Source organism: Salvelinus alpinus, chromosome 5 (assembly GCF_045679555.1).
Source record: "Salvelinus alpinus chromosome 5, SLU_Salpinus.1, whole genome shotgun sequence".
Lineage (NCBI taxonomy): Eukaryota > Metazoa > Chordata > Actinopteri > Salmoniformes > Salmonidae > Salvelinus > Salvelinus alpinus.
Genome location: NC_092090.1, coordinates 65,117,814 through 65,132,757, shown reverse-complemented (window position 1 = coordinate 65,132,757; position 14,944 = coordinate 65,117,814). Strand labels below are relative to the sequence as shown.

Here is a 14,944-nt window from a genome sequence, read left to right as displayed (position 1 = left end):
AGTAAACTAATTCAGACCACCATGGCAGGCATACAACATATATGAACTACAAAGACTATAGGACTCACACACAATATAATAAAGTTGTCATAGTCTTGCATAACCAGATGTTGTATTCACATGTTTACTCTGCACTTAGATGCCTGCATGGCACACAAGCCTACTATATTCATAAAGTCATAAAGTTGAGCATACTATATGTATGTCCTTGCAAGTCAAATTGCTTTGCCCTTTGAGATATGCCCAATAGATAACAGTATATTATTGCCTGGTGAAACCGACTGAAAAGAAACAGAATGGGATCTCGCAAGATCATTATGGTTGAACGAGGCTGTCTATTCACCAGCTCTACAGTACTTCATGAGGCAGAAGGGCTTACTTGGACAGAGCGCATTACAGGTGATCTTCTGCACAGACATGCCCTGGCAGAAAGCTCCTCCGTTGAGTGGGGCAGGGTTGGTACAGGTACGGGAGCGTTTCTGGACACCCCGACCACAGGGCACGTTACAAGGAGACCACTCTGTCCACAGCGACCAACCACCGTTCACTACAGAGAGAGAGATAGAGGTGAGAGAGCGAGAGACAGACAGACAGAGAGAGCGAGAGACAGAGAGAGAGTGAGAGATGGATGGAGAGAGAGATGGGTAGAGAGAGAACGAGATAGCGAAAGAAAGAAAGATGGGTGAGAGAGAGCGAGAGGAAGAGAGGGAAACTTAATTTAAACTAATCTAATCTCCCACAGAGTTAACTATATAGACAACAGTTTAGAGGTATGAATGACTAGCAATGCTCCATGATGTTACAACATCACTAGAAGCTTGAAAATACTGAGTACAGTACATCAAATGTGGAAAATGTGAACTACTCTTCCGTTAATTGTCAGTTCAATTGTCAAAGCTCTTTGAATCAAAGAGAAAAAAACGAAGAACAAAATTGTTAAGAGGAATCCGTTCAAATAGGCCACTGCACATTAATACAGTCGGGCAGATGAAGTCAGAATGAATGAGAGGTTCTCTTACTAAGTAGTCAACCACTTTGTGGTCTGATTTGTTTGCTCTGTGATTTGTATGAGTGGAGACGTGGAGGCAAAAAGTTTTCTACCAAATGCTACCAAAGCTTGTGGGCCGCCGCATTGCTCCAAGGCCTCTGGCGAATGCATAATTCATAAGCAACATGTCTTTAAATGAGATTAAGAAACAGTAGCACATTCCCTTTCGTAACATTTCATAAATACGAAGGCAGTGAATTAACTCCTTGAATAATACATTTATCTAACATCTTTCTTAACAAAAACACTGAGATGGGTCTCATTCATTTGTGTGGGGGGCATGAAACACAGAGCAACTTGATTTGAGGCGCACCTTAAACACTTTGGGCTGGTTCGCTAGCACTGATTTAAGCCTACTGCCGCACAAAACATGTTCAATGAAGATTCTCCATTATCTGTGTCTGGGAAACGAGGTCTACATTAGACAAACACAGTCAGCTAGTGGCTGAAGCCGTGACCGGAGCCTTACCAAAAACAACCACAGTGGCTGTGGCACTGCGTCTCTTGGCCACAATGTTGCTGGCCAGGCACGTGTAGTTTCCCGAGTCGGACAGTCGTGCCTCGTTAATGATGAGATTGTGGTCAGCTCGGGTGTCAATGTTGTCATCCGTCAGGGAGCTCACTAGCTCTTCGTTCTTCAACCACTCCACCTGCCCAGAGAGTGAGAGAGTTATTACAGACGTATTATAGCACACGACCTATACAACCAAACCACATCACCCAATCACGTGACCACAGCCATTAGGCAGTGAGAGGAGGGCCATACCCATTACCAGCAACAAAGACACAGAGAGGAAAACGAATTATGAATTACAAACTTAGTAATGCTTTACTGCTCCTACCCTGGTATATGGAGCTGCATCGCTGCTTTTGCAAATTGCATTCACACTGGAAGAATAGGGTTGGTTGATGGGTTTATAGGGCGCTCCTAAAAAGCAAACGCATGGAGTGTTTTCGAACTGCAAAAAAACGCGCGTACTCATTGCATTGCGCTGGGCGCACGCAAAACACACCCATACTCACAATCATTTTTCATGGATAGGCCTACTGTATTCACTGCAGCAGGGCTACTCTAAACTGCAACCATTCTGATGTCATTGAAGACTATACTGTATGACCTAGAAAGAGTAGAACTGGGAATAGCCTTTTTTCCCTTCACTTTAAACAAGCCTTGGAAAACACATTCATTGGATTCCAGATTCCAAGGTGCAATTAAAAGATACCCTTTAGCAGGGTGGCATCAGAGGCAAGCTGTTAATGTACTAAAGCTAAAAGATAAGGGGGAAAAGACTGGGAATTTACTCTAATGTTCCATGATTAAAACAATGTATCACTGGATGAGAGCCGACTGGATGACGCGACAGAAAAGTATTTTCCACTTCATGTATTTATTTCAATTTGATCAGGGGAAATTTGCAAGTTGGAAGAGGCAATTAAAGAGTGGCACAATCTGCCTGGCCCTCACTGCTGATCTGTAGCACTTGCTCTACATTCCCGGGCTGTCGCCTGCCGCTGCTAACAGCCTTAGGGTAATGATGAAAAGATACGCCCGGCAGAAGGAAGAAGAGAAACTGTGGCGGGACAAATTAGCCCTGTAAGTGTGTGGCGGAGGATGTGAGAGATGAATTACCTAATTGGCACATTTGTTTCAATTAGGATGCGGTTATCAGTGTTACAGGCTTGACGGACAGCAGATTTCCAGGGCCCCCACACAGACACAAGGGGGTCCTGTGATTTCATTATGATGAAGATTGAGCCAACGGAGTGATGGTCATCTTCTCCAGGTTGAGGCTGTGTGTGTCTGTGGGGGTCTGGGGCCCGGGAGGACTGTGGGCAAGGGAGGACCTCTAATCTCCTGGAGGGGAGAGGAGACTGAGGCTTGAGTGGGTGACAGTAAAGTCTTATGACTAATGTATTTTTGTTGTGTGTTTGGACCCCAGAAGGATTAGCTGTCACCATGTCAAACTGAGATAAAGATACACTACATGACCAATAGTATGTGGACACCTGCTCGTCGAACATCTCATTCCAAAATCATGGCTTTAATACGGAGTTGGTCCCCCCCTTTTCTGCTTTCCACTAGATGTTGGAACATTGCTGCGGGGACTTGCTTCCATTCAGCCACAAGAGAATCAGTGAGGTCGGGCACTGATGTTGGGCAATTAGGCATGGCTCACAGTCGGAGTAACAATTCATTGCAAAGGTGTTCGATTGGGTTGAGGTCAGGGCTCTGTGCAGGTCAGTCAAGTTCTTCCACACCGATCTCGACAAACCATTTCTGTATGGGCCTTGCCTTGCGCATGGGGGCATTGTCATGCTGAAACAGGAAAGTGTTGCAACCGAGGACAGACGATTTTTACTCGCTACACGCTTCAGCACTAGGCGGTTGCGTTCTGTGAACTTGTGTCGCCTACCACTTCGCGGCTGAACCATTGTTGCACGTAGACGTTTCCACTTCACAATAACAGCACTTACAGTTGACCAGGGCAGCTCTAGCAGGGCAGAAATTTGAAAAACTGACTCGTTGGAAAGGAGGCATCCTATGACGGTGCCACTTTGAAAGTTACTGAGGTCTTCAGTAAGGCCAATCTACTGCCAATGTTTGTCTATGAAGATAACATGGTGGTGTGCTCGATTTTAAACACCTGTCAGCAACGGATGTGGCTGAAATAGCCGAATCCACTAATTTGAAGGGGTGTACACATACTTTTGTATATATAGTGTAGATACAATCAGTGCCCTGGGTGGGTGGGTGACAAGTAAAGCTTCCTCATGCTTCCAATCCGAAACAGTTTGTGTATATTATGACAACAATTTGTGACATTTTTTTTCATTTTCGTCTTTGGCAAGGTTTTTTTCGGCTGTTCGTGCACACACGTTTTTTTCTTGAGGCATGCCAAATTTCGGTAGCCGAAGTCTACGCTGCTTCGTCGGTGATTGGTCAACAGTAAAGATTATTCGATTAAGTTTGTTGTCGTTCAACGAGAGAAAACTCATTTTCATGCACATTTTTTCAATTGAGAAATAGTGCACCAAAAATTTGTTATGCAGATGAATGAGGACCCAAAAGCGACGTAATAGTAACAGAGTCTTTATTCCAGTATAAAACAAATAATGATACTCCTGGATATAAATCAATGGAAATCCAAAACAGGAAACTGAAATCCTCTCGTCAATAGAGAGGAACGACTGGAGACGCGACCACAGACTGCAGGTCGCTTCAGGAAGGCACAGGCCGTAGCTGACATAGACACCTGCTCACACGCAGCATCTGAAGAAGGCAAAAGAACACGACAGGGCGGAACAAGACACAGGAACTGCAAACATCCAACAAGAATCCGACAAGGACAGGAGCGGAAAACAGAGGGAGAAATAGGGACTCTAATCAGAGGGCAAAATAGGGGACAGGTGTGAAAGAGTAAATGAGGTCGTAGGGAGAATGAGAAACAGCTGGGAGCATGAACGGAACGATAGAGAGAGAGAAAGAGAAAGAACCTAATAAGACCAGCAGAGGGAAGCACAGGGACAAGACATGATCAAAGACAAAACATGACAGTACCCCCCCACTCACCGAGCGCCTCCTGGCGCACTCGAGGAGGAACCCTGGCGGCAACGAAGGAAATCATCGATCAACGAACGGTCCAGCACGTCCCGAGATGGAACCCAACTCCTCTCCTCAGGACCGTAACCCTCCCAATCCACTAAGTACTGGTGACCACGTCCCCGAGAACGCATGTCCATGATCTTCCGTACCTTGTAAATAGGAGCGCCCTCGACAAGGACGGGGGGGGGGGGAGGGAAGACGAACGGGGGCGCGAAGAAAAGGCTTGACACAGGAGACATGGAAGACAGGGTGGACGCGACGAAGATGTTGCGGAAGAAGCAGTCGCACAGCGACAGGATTGACGACCTGAGAGACACGGAACGGACCAATGAACCGCGGAGTCAACTTGCGAGAAGCTGTCGTAAGGGGAAGGTTACGAGTGGAAAGCCACACTCTCTGACCGCGACAATACCTAGGACTCTTAATCCTACGCTTATTGGCGGCTCTCACAGTCTGCGCCCTGTAACGGCAAAGTGCAGACCTGACCCTCCTCCAGGTGCGCTCACAACGTTGGACAAAAGCCTGAGCGGAGGGAACGCTGGACTCGGCGAGCTGGGACGAAAACAGAGGAGGCTGGTAGCCAAGACTACTCTGAAACGGGGACAGCCCGGTAGCAGACGAAGGAAGCGAGTTGTGAGCGTACTCAGCCCAGGGGAGCTGTTCTGCCCAAGACGCAGGGTTTCGAAACGAAAGGCTGCGTAAAATGCGACCAATCGACTGATTGGCCCTTTCTGCTTGACCGTTAGACTGGGGATGAAACCCGGAAGAGAGACTGACGGAAGCACCAATCAAACGACAGAACTCCCTCCAAAACTGTGACGTGAATTGCGGACCTCTGTCTGAAACGGCGTCTAACGGGAGGCCATGAATTCTGAACACATTCTCAATGATGATTTGTGCCGTCTCCTTAGCGGAAGGAAGCTTAGCGAGGGGAATGAAATGTGCCGCCTTAGAGAACCTATCGATAACCGTAAGAATCACAGTCTTCCCCGCAGACGAAGGCAGACCGGTAATAAAGTCTAAGGCGATGTGAGACCATGGTCGAGAAGGAATGGGAAGCGGTCTGAGACGACCGGCAGGAGGAGAGTTACCTGACTTAGTCTGCGCGCAGTCCGAACAAGCAGCCACGAAACGACGCGTGTCCCGCTCCTGAGTAGGCCACCAAAACCGCTGGCGAATAGAAGCAAGCGTACCCCGAACGCCGGGGTGGCCAGCTAACTTGGCAGAGTGAGCCCACTGAAGAACAGCCAGACGAGTAGAGACAGGAACGAACAGAAGGTTACTAGGACAAGCGCGCGGCGACGCAGTGTGAGTGAGTGCTTGCTTTACCTGTCTCTCAATTCCCCAGACAGTCAACCCGACAACACGCCCTTCAGGGAGAATCCCCTCGGGGTCGGTAGAAGCCACAGAAGAACTAAAGAGACGGGATAAGGCATCAGGCTTGGTGTTCTTATTTCCCGGACGATAGGAAATCACGAACTCGAAACGATCGAAAAACAACGCCCAACGAGCTTGACGTGCATTAAGTCGTTTGGCCGAACGGATGTACTCAAGGTTCTTATGGTCAGTCCAAACGACAAAAGGGACGGTCGCCCCCTCCAACCACTGTCGCCATTCGCCTATGGCTAAGCGGATGGCGAGCAGTTCGCGGTTACCCACATCATAGTTGCGTTCCGATGGCGACAGGCGATGAGAAAAGTAAGCGCAAGGATGGACCTTATCGTCAGACTGGAAGCGCTGAGACAGAATGGCTCCCACGCCCACCTCTGAAGCGTCAACCTCGACAATGAATTGTTTAGTGACGTCAGGAGTAACAAGGATAGGAGCGGATGTAAAACGCTTCTTGAGGAGATCAAAAGCTCCCTGGGCGGAACCGGACCACTTAAAGCAAGTCTTGACAGAAGTCAGAGCGGTGAGAGGGGCAGCCACTTGACCGAAATTACGAATGAAACGCCGATAGAAATTAGCGAAACCGAGAAAACGCTGCAACTCGACACGTGACTTAGGGACGGGCCAATCGCTGACAGCCTGGACCTTAGCGGGATCCATCTGAATGCCTTCAGCGGAAATAACAGAACCGAGAAAAGTGACAGAGGAGACATGAAAGGCGCACTTCTCAGCCTTCACGTAGAGACAATTCTCTAAAAGGCGCTGGAGTACACGTCGAACGTGCTGAACATGAATCTCGAGTGACGGTGAAAAAATCAGAATATCGTCAAGGTAAACGAAAACAAAAATGTTCAGCATGTCTCTCAGTACATCATTAACTAATGCCTGAAAGACAGCTGGAGCATTAGCGAGACCGAACGGCAGAACCCGGTATTCAAAATGCCCTAACGGAGTGTTAAACGCCGTTTTCCACTCGTCCCCCTCTCTGATGCGTACGAGATGGTAAGCGTTACGAAGGTCCAACTTAGTAAAGCACCTGGCTCCCTGCAAAATCTCGAAGGCTGACGACATAAGGGGAAGCGGATAACGATTCTTAACCGTTATGTCATTCAGCCCTCGATAATCCACGCAGGGGCGCAGAGTACCGTCCTTCTTAACAAAGAAAAATCCCGCTCCGGCGGGAGAGGAAGAAGGCACCACGGTACCGGCGTCGAGAGAAACAGACAGATAATCCTCGAGAGCCTTACGTTCGGGAGCCGACAGAGAGTATAGTCTACCCCGAGGGGGAGTGGTCCCCGGAAGGAGATCAATACAACAATCATACGACCGGTGAGGAGGAAGGGAGCTGGCTCTGGACCGACTGAAGACCGTGCGCAGATCATGATATTCCTCCGGCACTCCTGTCAAATCACCAGGTTCCTCCTGAGTAGAGGGGACAGAAGACACAGGAGGGATAGCAGACATTAAACACTTCACATGACAAGAAACGTTCCAAGATAGAATAGAATTACTAGACCAATTAATAGAAGGATTATGACATACTAGCCAGGGATGACCCAAAACAACAGGTGTAAAAGGTGAACGAAAAATCAAAAAGGAAATGGTCTCACTGTGGTTACCAGATACTGTGAGGGTTAAAGGTAGTGTCTCACATCTGATACTGGGGAGAAGACTACCATCTAAGGCGAACATGGGCGTGGGCTTCCCTAACTGTCTGAGAGGAATGTCATGTTTCCGAGCCCATGCTTCGTCCATAAAACAACCCTCAGCCCCTGAGTCTATCAAGGCACTGCAGGAAGCAGCCGAACCGGTCCAGCGTAGATGGACCGACAAGGTAGTACAGGATCTTGATGGAGAGACCTGAGTAGTAGCGCTCACCAGTAGCCCTCCGCTTACTGATGAGCTCTGGCTTTTACTGGACATGACATGACAAAATGTCCAGCAGAACCGCAATAGAGGCAAAGGCGGTTGGTGATTCTCCGTTCCCTCTCCTTAGTCGAGATGCGAATACCTCCCAGCTGCATGGGCTCAGTCTCTGAGCCGGTGGGAGGAGATGGTTGAGATGCGGAGAGGGGAAGCACCGTTAACGCGAGCTCTCTTCCACGAGCTCGATGACGAAGATCTATCCGTCGTTCTATGCGGATGGCGAGTGCAATCAAAGAGTCCACGCTGGAAGGAACCTCCCGGGAGAGAATCTCATCCTTAACCTCAGCGTGAAGTCCCTCCAGAAAACGAGCGAGCAACGCCGGCTCGTTCCAGTCACTGGAGGCAGCAAGAGTGCGAAACTCTATAGAGTAATCCGTTATGGATCGATCACCTTGACATAGGGAAGCCAGGGCCCTGGAAGCCTCCTTCCCAAAAACTGAACGATCAAAAACCCGTATCATCTCCTCTTTAAAGTTCTGATAATCGTTAGAACACTCAGCCCTTGCCTCCCAGATAGCTGTGCCCCACTCCCGAGCCCGACCAGTAAGGAGTGATATGACGTAAGCGATCCGAGCTCTCTCTCTTGAGTATGTGTTGGGCTGGAGAGAGAACACAATATCACACTGGGTGAGAAAGGAGCGACACTCAGTGGGCTGCCCAGAGTAACATGGTGGGTTATTAACCCTAGGTTCCGGAGACTCGGAAGACCAGGAAGTAGCTGGTGGCACGAGACGAAGACTCTGAAACTGTCCAGAGAGATCGGAGACCTGAGCGGCCAGGGTCTCAACGGCATGACGAGCAGCAAACAATTCCTGCTCGTGTCTGCCGAGCATAGCTCCCTGGAACTCGACGGCAGTGTTGAGAGAATCCGTAGTCGCTGGGTCCATTCTTGGTCGGATTCTTCTGTTATGCAGATGAATGAGGACCCAAAAGCGACGTAATAGTAACAGAGTCTTTATTCCAGTATAAAACAAATAATGATACTCCTGGATATAAATCAATGGAAATCCAAAACAGGAAACTGAAATCCTCTCGTCAATAGAGAGGAACGACTGGAGACGCGACCACAGACTGCAGGTCGCTTCAGGAAGGCACAGGCCGTAGCTGACATAGACACCTGCTCACACGCAGCATCTGAAGAAGGCAAAAGAACACGACAGGGCGGAACAAGACACAGGAACTGCAAACATCCAACAAGAATCCGACAAGGACAGGAGCGGAAAACAGAGGGAGAAATAGGGACTCTAATCAGAGGGCAAAATAGGGGACAGGTGTGAAAGAGTAAATGAGGTCGTAGGGAGAATGAGAAACAGCTGGGAGCATGAACGGAACGATAGAGAGAGAGAAAGAGAAAGAACCTAATAAGACCAGCAGAGGGAAGCACAGGGACAAGACATGATCAAAGACAAAACATGACAAAATTATAAATTCATTACATATTTCTTGAGCTATCTTATATTAATTCAGACTATTTTGAGAAAGTGTAGACGTTAGGAGCAATCCGAACCTAGCAGGCAGACGCCTTTAGAGACACATGGGTGGGTGACACAGCAGCATAGCTGTGGAAGTGTTGATAAATGTATTGCATTGGCTCTGAGAGTGTGCAGCTTTTCTTTTCTGGGTGACACTACTGTACGACTGGGTCTTTGTCCCTTCCCTACTCTCCTGTGCAGTTACTGTAGTTTCAAGGTGACACTCTAAAGTGCCTAAACAGGTAATAGCACTCTAAAGTTTTTTAACAGGTAAGAGCATAGAAATGCTGAGTCATCGTGTCATGGCTGATTCTCGGAGGATTTCACAGGGTGTGTCCAAATGGCACCGTATTTCCTATATAGTGAACTGCTTTTGTGCAGAGCCCTATGGGCCCGAGTCAAAAGAAATCCACTACATTAGTAGTCAAATAGTAGGAAATAGTAGGGCTGGGAATTGCCAGGGAACTCACAAAATTATATTATCACGATACTTAGGTGCCGATACGATATGTATTGTGATTCTCATGATTCTATCTGTATTGCGATTCCATACTGTGATTTTATTACGATTCAATGTTCACTGTATGGCTGAGAAATCAAATTTAAAAAGTGCTGAAAACAAATTGGCTCTGTATTTTAAAAGAACATGGAGAACAAGCTATGAATGAGTTAAGGTGCAGGTATAGCCAACTAGCGTAAAAAATAATATTGTCAAAACGATACAATATATCGTCAACAATAATATCCCAATATGTAACTGTATCAATTTTTCCCCCCCATCACTAGGAAATAGGATTCCATTTGGGACACTAACAGAGTTCGTAGTGCTCCCCTTCAGCCAACAGTGTTGAGGAGCCATGGAAGGTCCGTAGATGCCAGTGGCGTAGCCTGTGACAGTGTGGGTGGGGTAACTTTTTAAATTGTTGTATATCTGATCAAGACAATTACATGGATTAAACAACTCTGAAAGACAAGCCCCAGGGACAGGAAGATAACATGGGGGCTTACTGAAGACTGTGTTGGATGCCACCACCAAATGTGTTAGTAATCCACCCAGAAGTTTACGCACAAGCACGCACACACAGATTGAGCCAAATCAAAGGCTTTGAACTTGCCTCTGTGTGTTCATGTCTGTGTGAACCTGACATACATACAGACAGGGGAGGGCTGTGATGGAGCAATCGCCACCGCTGCTGTGGTCACCAGCCAGGAGGTTAATCAAAAAAGATAAGGGAACACAAAGTGGGGTTGTGTAGCTGGCCCGCCTCCATGTTGCGTCCCAAATGCTACCTCTCCTCCGCTGAGCAAAGTGGCTGCAGCACATTCCTATTCCACCTAGATCTGTCTTATCTTAAGGAAATAAATAGAGGGAGCAGGGAGAGCTCTTCACTACACTGCCTGACCAAGCTTGGGAATGTAATTGCTTGGCTTAATAATGAAGCTCATCATTTGCTGTCTTGGATGCAGGGCCGGCTCCAGGCATAAGCGACATAAGCAGCCGCTTAGGGACCTCACTGCTAGGGGGCCACGATAAAAATCTCTCTTAGGGCCCCCAAAAGGCTAGATCTGGCCCTGCTTGGAGGAACTGTGAGGAAATAACAGAGGGAGCAGAGCTAGGGAATTAGAAGCATGTGGGCACATAAGGCTGAATGTGTGGGGGTGCTGCTATATGCTAACTTATATAGCTAAGTATAATATAATATAGTTAAGTATAGAGTACCTTTCCCAAAACATGAATTCAACGGAGTACATACATACTCCCCATCAAGGCGGCTAACATTGAATTCTTTATACGCCCCAAAAGTAGCAATTCACTGAAATGAATTACAGTAAATCAATAGCATCACCCATTTACAATTACTCCCTTTGATTGATGTGAACAGTAAAGTGTGTGTATTGTGGGAGAAACTAACATGAAAGGAAGGCAATTACATGTGGAATGTAATATCCATTTTGTTTTCCACAATGGAATAACACTGAGTTTAACAAGCTAAGTTTAGTTCCTTTTCTACAGTTTCAGTTAAATTGGCTAAATTAATCAAAAGCAGTAATGAAAATAGCATGTTGTACAAATACTCGCACAGCAGCACGCCAGTGTGCTTTTATTTATTTTTTAATCCAATGTGTTTCCCCCCCCATTTGTGTCCAATTACATTTGAAACACTCACCCTGTGCGAGTGCGTCCCAAATGGTACCCTATTCCCTATATAGTGCATCATGGGCACTGGTCAAAAGTAGTACACTATATAAGGAAAAGGGGACGGAGCCCTGCAATTTTTCAGTATTTATTTGTGTCATAGCCTGGGTTCCCATTTCTGAGTCAGTTCAATGTGTTTCATCTCACATTAAGGTGTGGGCTCCCGAGTGGCGCAGCGGTCTAAGGTACTGCATCGTAGTGTTGTGGCGCCACTACAGCCTGGGGTTCTTTTCAACGTCATAAAAAAATACATCTTATCTGTTTTTTGGTTGAAATCTGATTGAACTACTGACCAGTTATCTAAATGCTACTCAATTAATAGACACCAATCTATATAAACATGTGCATAGTGCTCATGGGCCATGCACCCATTGCATATACTGTAAGAAACTAGAACCATTACAATTATTAAAATTGGAGTAATGTTCTTTTTCAGCAATTAACATCAACAAAAGATAGGTGCATCCAACAACAACACTGTCATTATAACAAATCACAGTGTGTAGTATATGCCTACCTCTCACATTACACAGTTGGGAAGAAATATATTTTCAAAGCAGACAGTTTCCCCTTGCTGCGAAGAGTTGAAATTCTCAAATCTAGAGTATTTCAACAGCCTGGAGTGTAAGGTAAGCTGTTCCCCTGCACAGAGAGGCTCTCATCTTGTTGGAGGGGTGTTAAGTGGGAAGCTGGGGTCTTACCTCTGCCGTGGGCACTCCCTCTGGGGGGCGGCAATGCAGCACGATCATCCCTTTGATTGGCACTTCTTTCCCCTGGGGGTCCTGCTCAAAGTTCTTCCTCAAGTCTGTGTGGGGAGAGAACACCCTGCTGTCAGTCCGTGCCATGTCCAGCCTGCCCTCAATCTCCCCATCACTAACACCACTTGCCACTGCCACTCTTCCTGCCTTGCCCTTGGTTTGGACACAGTATCAACCTTGCGAGTGAGAAACGAGTTGGGGGGGGTTGGATGGATCAGGAGCTCGTCTTCCTTCCTTCCTTCCTTCCTTCCTTCCTTCCTTCCTTCCTTCCTTCCTTCCTTCCTTCCTTCCTTCCTTCCTTCCTTCCTTCCTTCCTTCCTTCCTTCCTTCCTTCCTTCCTTCCATCCATCTGCAGGTTCCCAAGGTCATTTGGAGGATAGACTGCACTGGCTGATGAGTACATATACTATATAATATGCCCATGAAGCTTTACAGTATATGCCATGGACATCATTTTTTCTCTACGTTGCACTCTGCTTTAATCTATTTACTCCTGCAGTGCAGTTTTGTCCATTCACCGTAATGTGAGACTGTGGTATTAACATATAAATATAATGAGTAGGATGGGGATCGAACCTCTAATCATGGCAATTCTACTGGCAACACTCAAAATGGCCACCAGTCCACCCATGATGGCAAAATTGACCTGAATGGAGACACCCGTTCTATTAATTCTAATTCTATGGGTCAGTGTTTCCAAAGCCTGGTTCTGTGCTCTAGCACTAACATACCTGATTAAACTAAAGGCTTGTTGATTAGTTGAATCAAATATGTTAGTGCTAGCGCAAAAACTAAAATGTGCATTGTTATGTAGGCTACTCACATGCGATGTGTACCGTGGCCTTGCGGCTCTTGGAGGTGCCCAGGTGGCTCCAGGCCACACACAGACACCAGTAGTCCTCTGGGCCGTGGAAGTCCTCCACCTGCTGACGGGACACGTTGATCAGCACCTCACGCACCTTCAGACCTGCATAGTGGAAAGAAACATCCAATAAGGGATCTTACTGGTTAGATCAAATCAAATTTTATTTGTCACATACACATGGTTAGCAGATGTTAATGCGAGTGTAGCGAAATGCTTGTGCTTCTAGTTCCCGACAATGCAGTAATAACCAACGATTAATCTAACCTACCAATTCCACAACTACTACCTTATACACACAAGTGTAAAGGGATAAAGAATATGTACATAAAGATATATGAATGAGTGATGGTACAGAATGGCATAGGCAAGATGCAGTAGATGGTATAGAGTACAGTATATACATATGAGATGAGTAATGTAGGGTATATAAACATAAAGTGGCATAGTTTAAAGTGGCTAGTGATACATGTATTACATAAAGATGGCAAGATGCAGTAGATGATATAGAGTACAGTATATACATATACATATGAGATGAGTAATGTAGGGTATGTAAACATTATATTAAGTGGCATTGTTTAAAGTGGCTAGTGATACATTTTTACATACATTTCCATCAATTCCCATTATTAAAGTGGCTGGAGTTGAGTCAGTATGTTGGCAGCAGCCACTAAATGTTAGTGTTGGCTGTTTAACAGTCTGATGGCCTTGAGATAGAAGCTGTTTTTCAGTCTCTCGGTCCCTGCTTTGATGCACCTGTACTGACCTCGCCTTCTGCATGATAGCGGGGTGAACAGGCAGTGGCTCGGGTGGTTGTTGTCCTTGATGATCTTTATGGCCTTCCTGTGACATCGGGTGGTGTAGGTGTCCTGGAGGGCAGGTAGTTTGCCCCCGGTGATGCGTTGTGCAGACCTCACTACCCTCTGGAGAGCCTTACGGTTGTGGGCGGAGCAGTTGCCGTACCAGGCGGTGATACAGCCCGACAGGATGCTCTCGATTGTGCATCTGTAGAAGTGTGTGAGTGCTTTTGGTGACAAGCCGAATTTCTTCAGCCTCCTGAGGTTGAAGAGGCGCTGCTGCGCCTTCTTCACAACGCTGTCTGTGTGGGTGGACCAATTCAGTTTGTCCGTGATGTGTACGCCGAGGAACTTAAAACTTACTACCCTCTCCACTACTGTCCCGTCGATGTGGATAGGGGGGTGCTCCCTCTGCTGTTTCCTGAAGTCCACAATCATCTCCTTTGTTTTGTTGACGTTGAGTGTGAGGTTATTTTCCTGACACCACACTCCGAGGGCCCTCACCTCCTCCCTGTAGGCCGTCTCGTCGTTGTTGGTAATCAAGCCTACCACTGTAGTGTCGTCCGCAAACTTGATGATTGCGTTAGAGGCGTGCATGGCCACGCAGTCGTGGGTGAACAGGGAGTACAGGAGAGGGCTCAGAACGCACCCTTGTGGGGCCCCAGTGTTGAGGATCAGCGGGGTGGAGATGTTGTTACCTACCCTCACCACCTGAGGGCTATTTAGAGATAGCAGCAAAGTACTAGAAACATTTATAGGACCTCTAGTGCTCAGTCCTTGGAATGTGCTAACCATAGTTGAGAGATCCTAACAACATATTTAAAGGGGAGGAGGGTGGGGTCTGATCAAATATTTAGAAAGTCTGTCTGGTAGTATTGACAATTTTAA

At 46.9% G+C, this 14,944-nt stretch overlaps 1 protein-coding gene across 3 annotated transcripts in view; it reads right to left on the bottom strand.

Moving 5' to 3' along the window:
• Positions 1 to 14,944, bottom strand: part of LOC139576548 (netrin receptor UNC5D-like) — a 228,634-nt gene that overhangs the window by 33,635 nt on the left and 180,055 nt on the right. For all 3 annotated transcript variants that reach the window (XM_071402761.1, XM_071402762.1, XM_071402763.1), the window contains exons 3-6: positions 13,218 to 13,361; positions 12,338 to 12,441; positions 1,518 to 1,698; positions 380 to 547 (exon numbers count right to left, since the gene is read on the bottom strand). In XM_071402761.1, the coding sequence (XP_071258862.1) occupies positions 380 to 547; positions 1,518 to 1,698; positions 12,338 to 12,441; positions 13,218 to 13,361 (597 nt within the window). The remainder of the gene's footprint in view (positions 1 to 379; positions 548 to 1,517; positions 1,699 to 12,337; positions 12,442 to 13,217; positions 13,362 to 14,944) is intronic.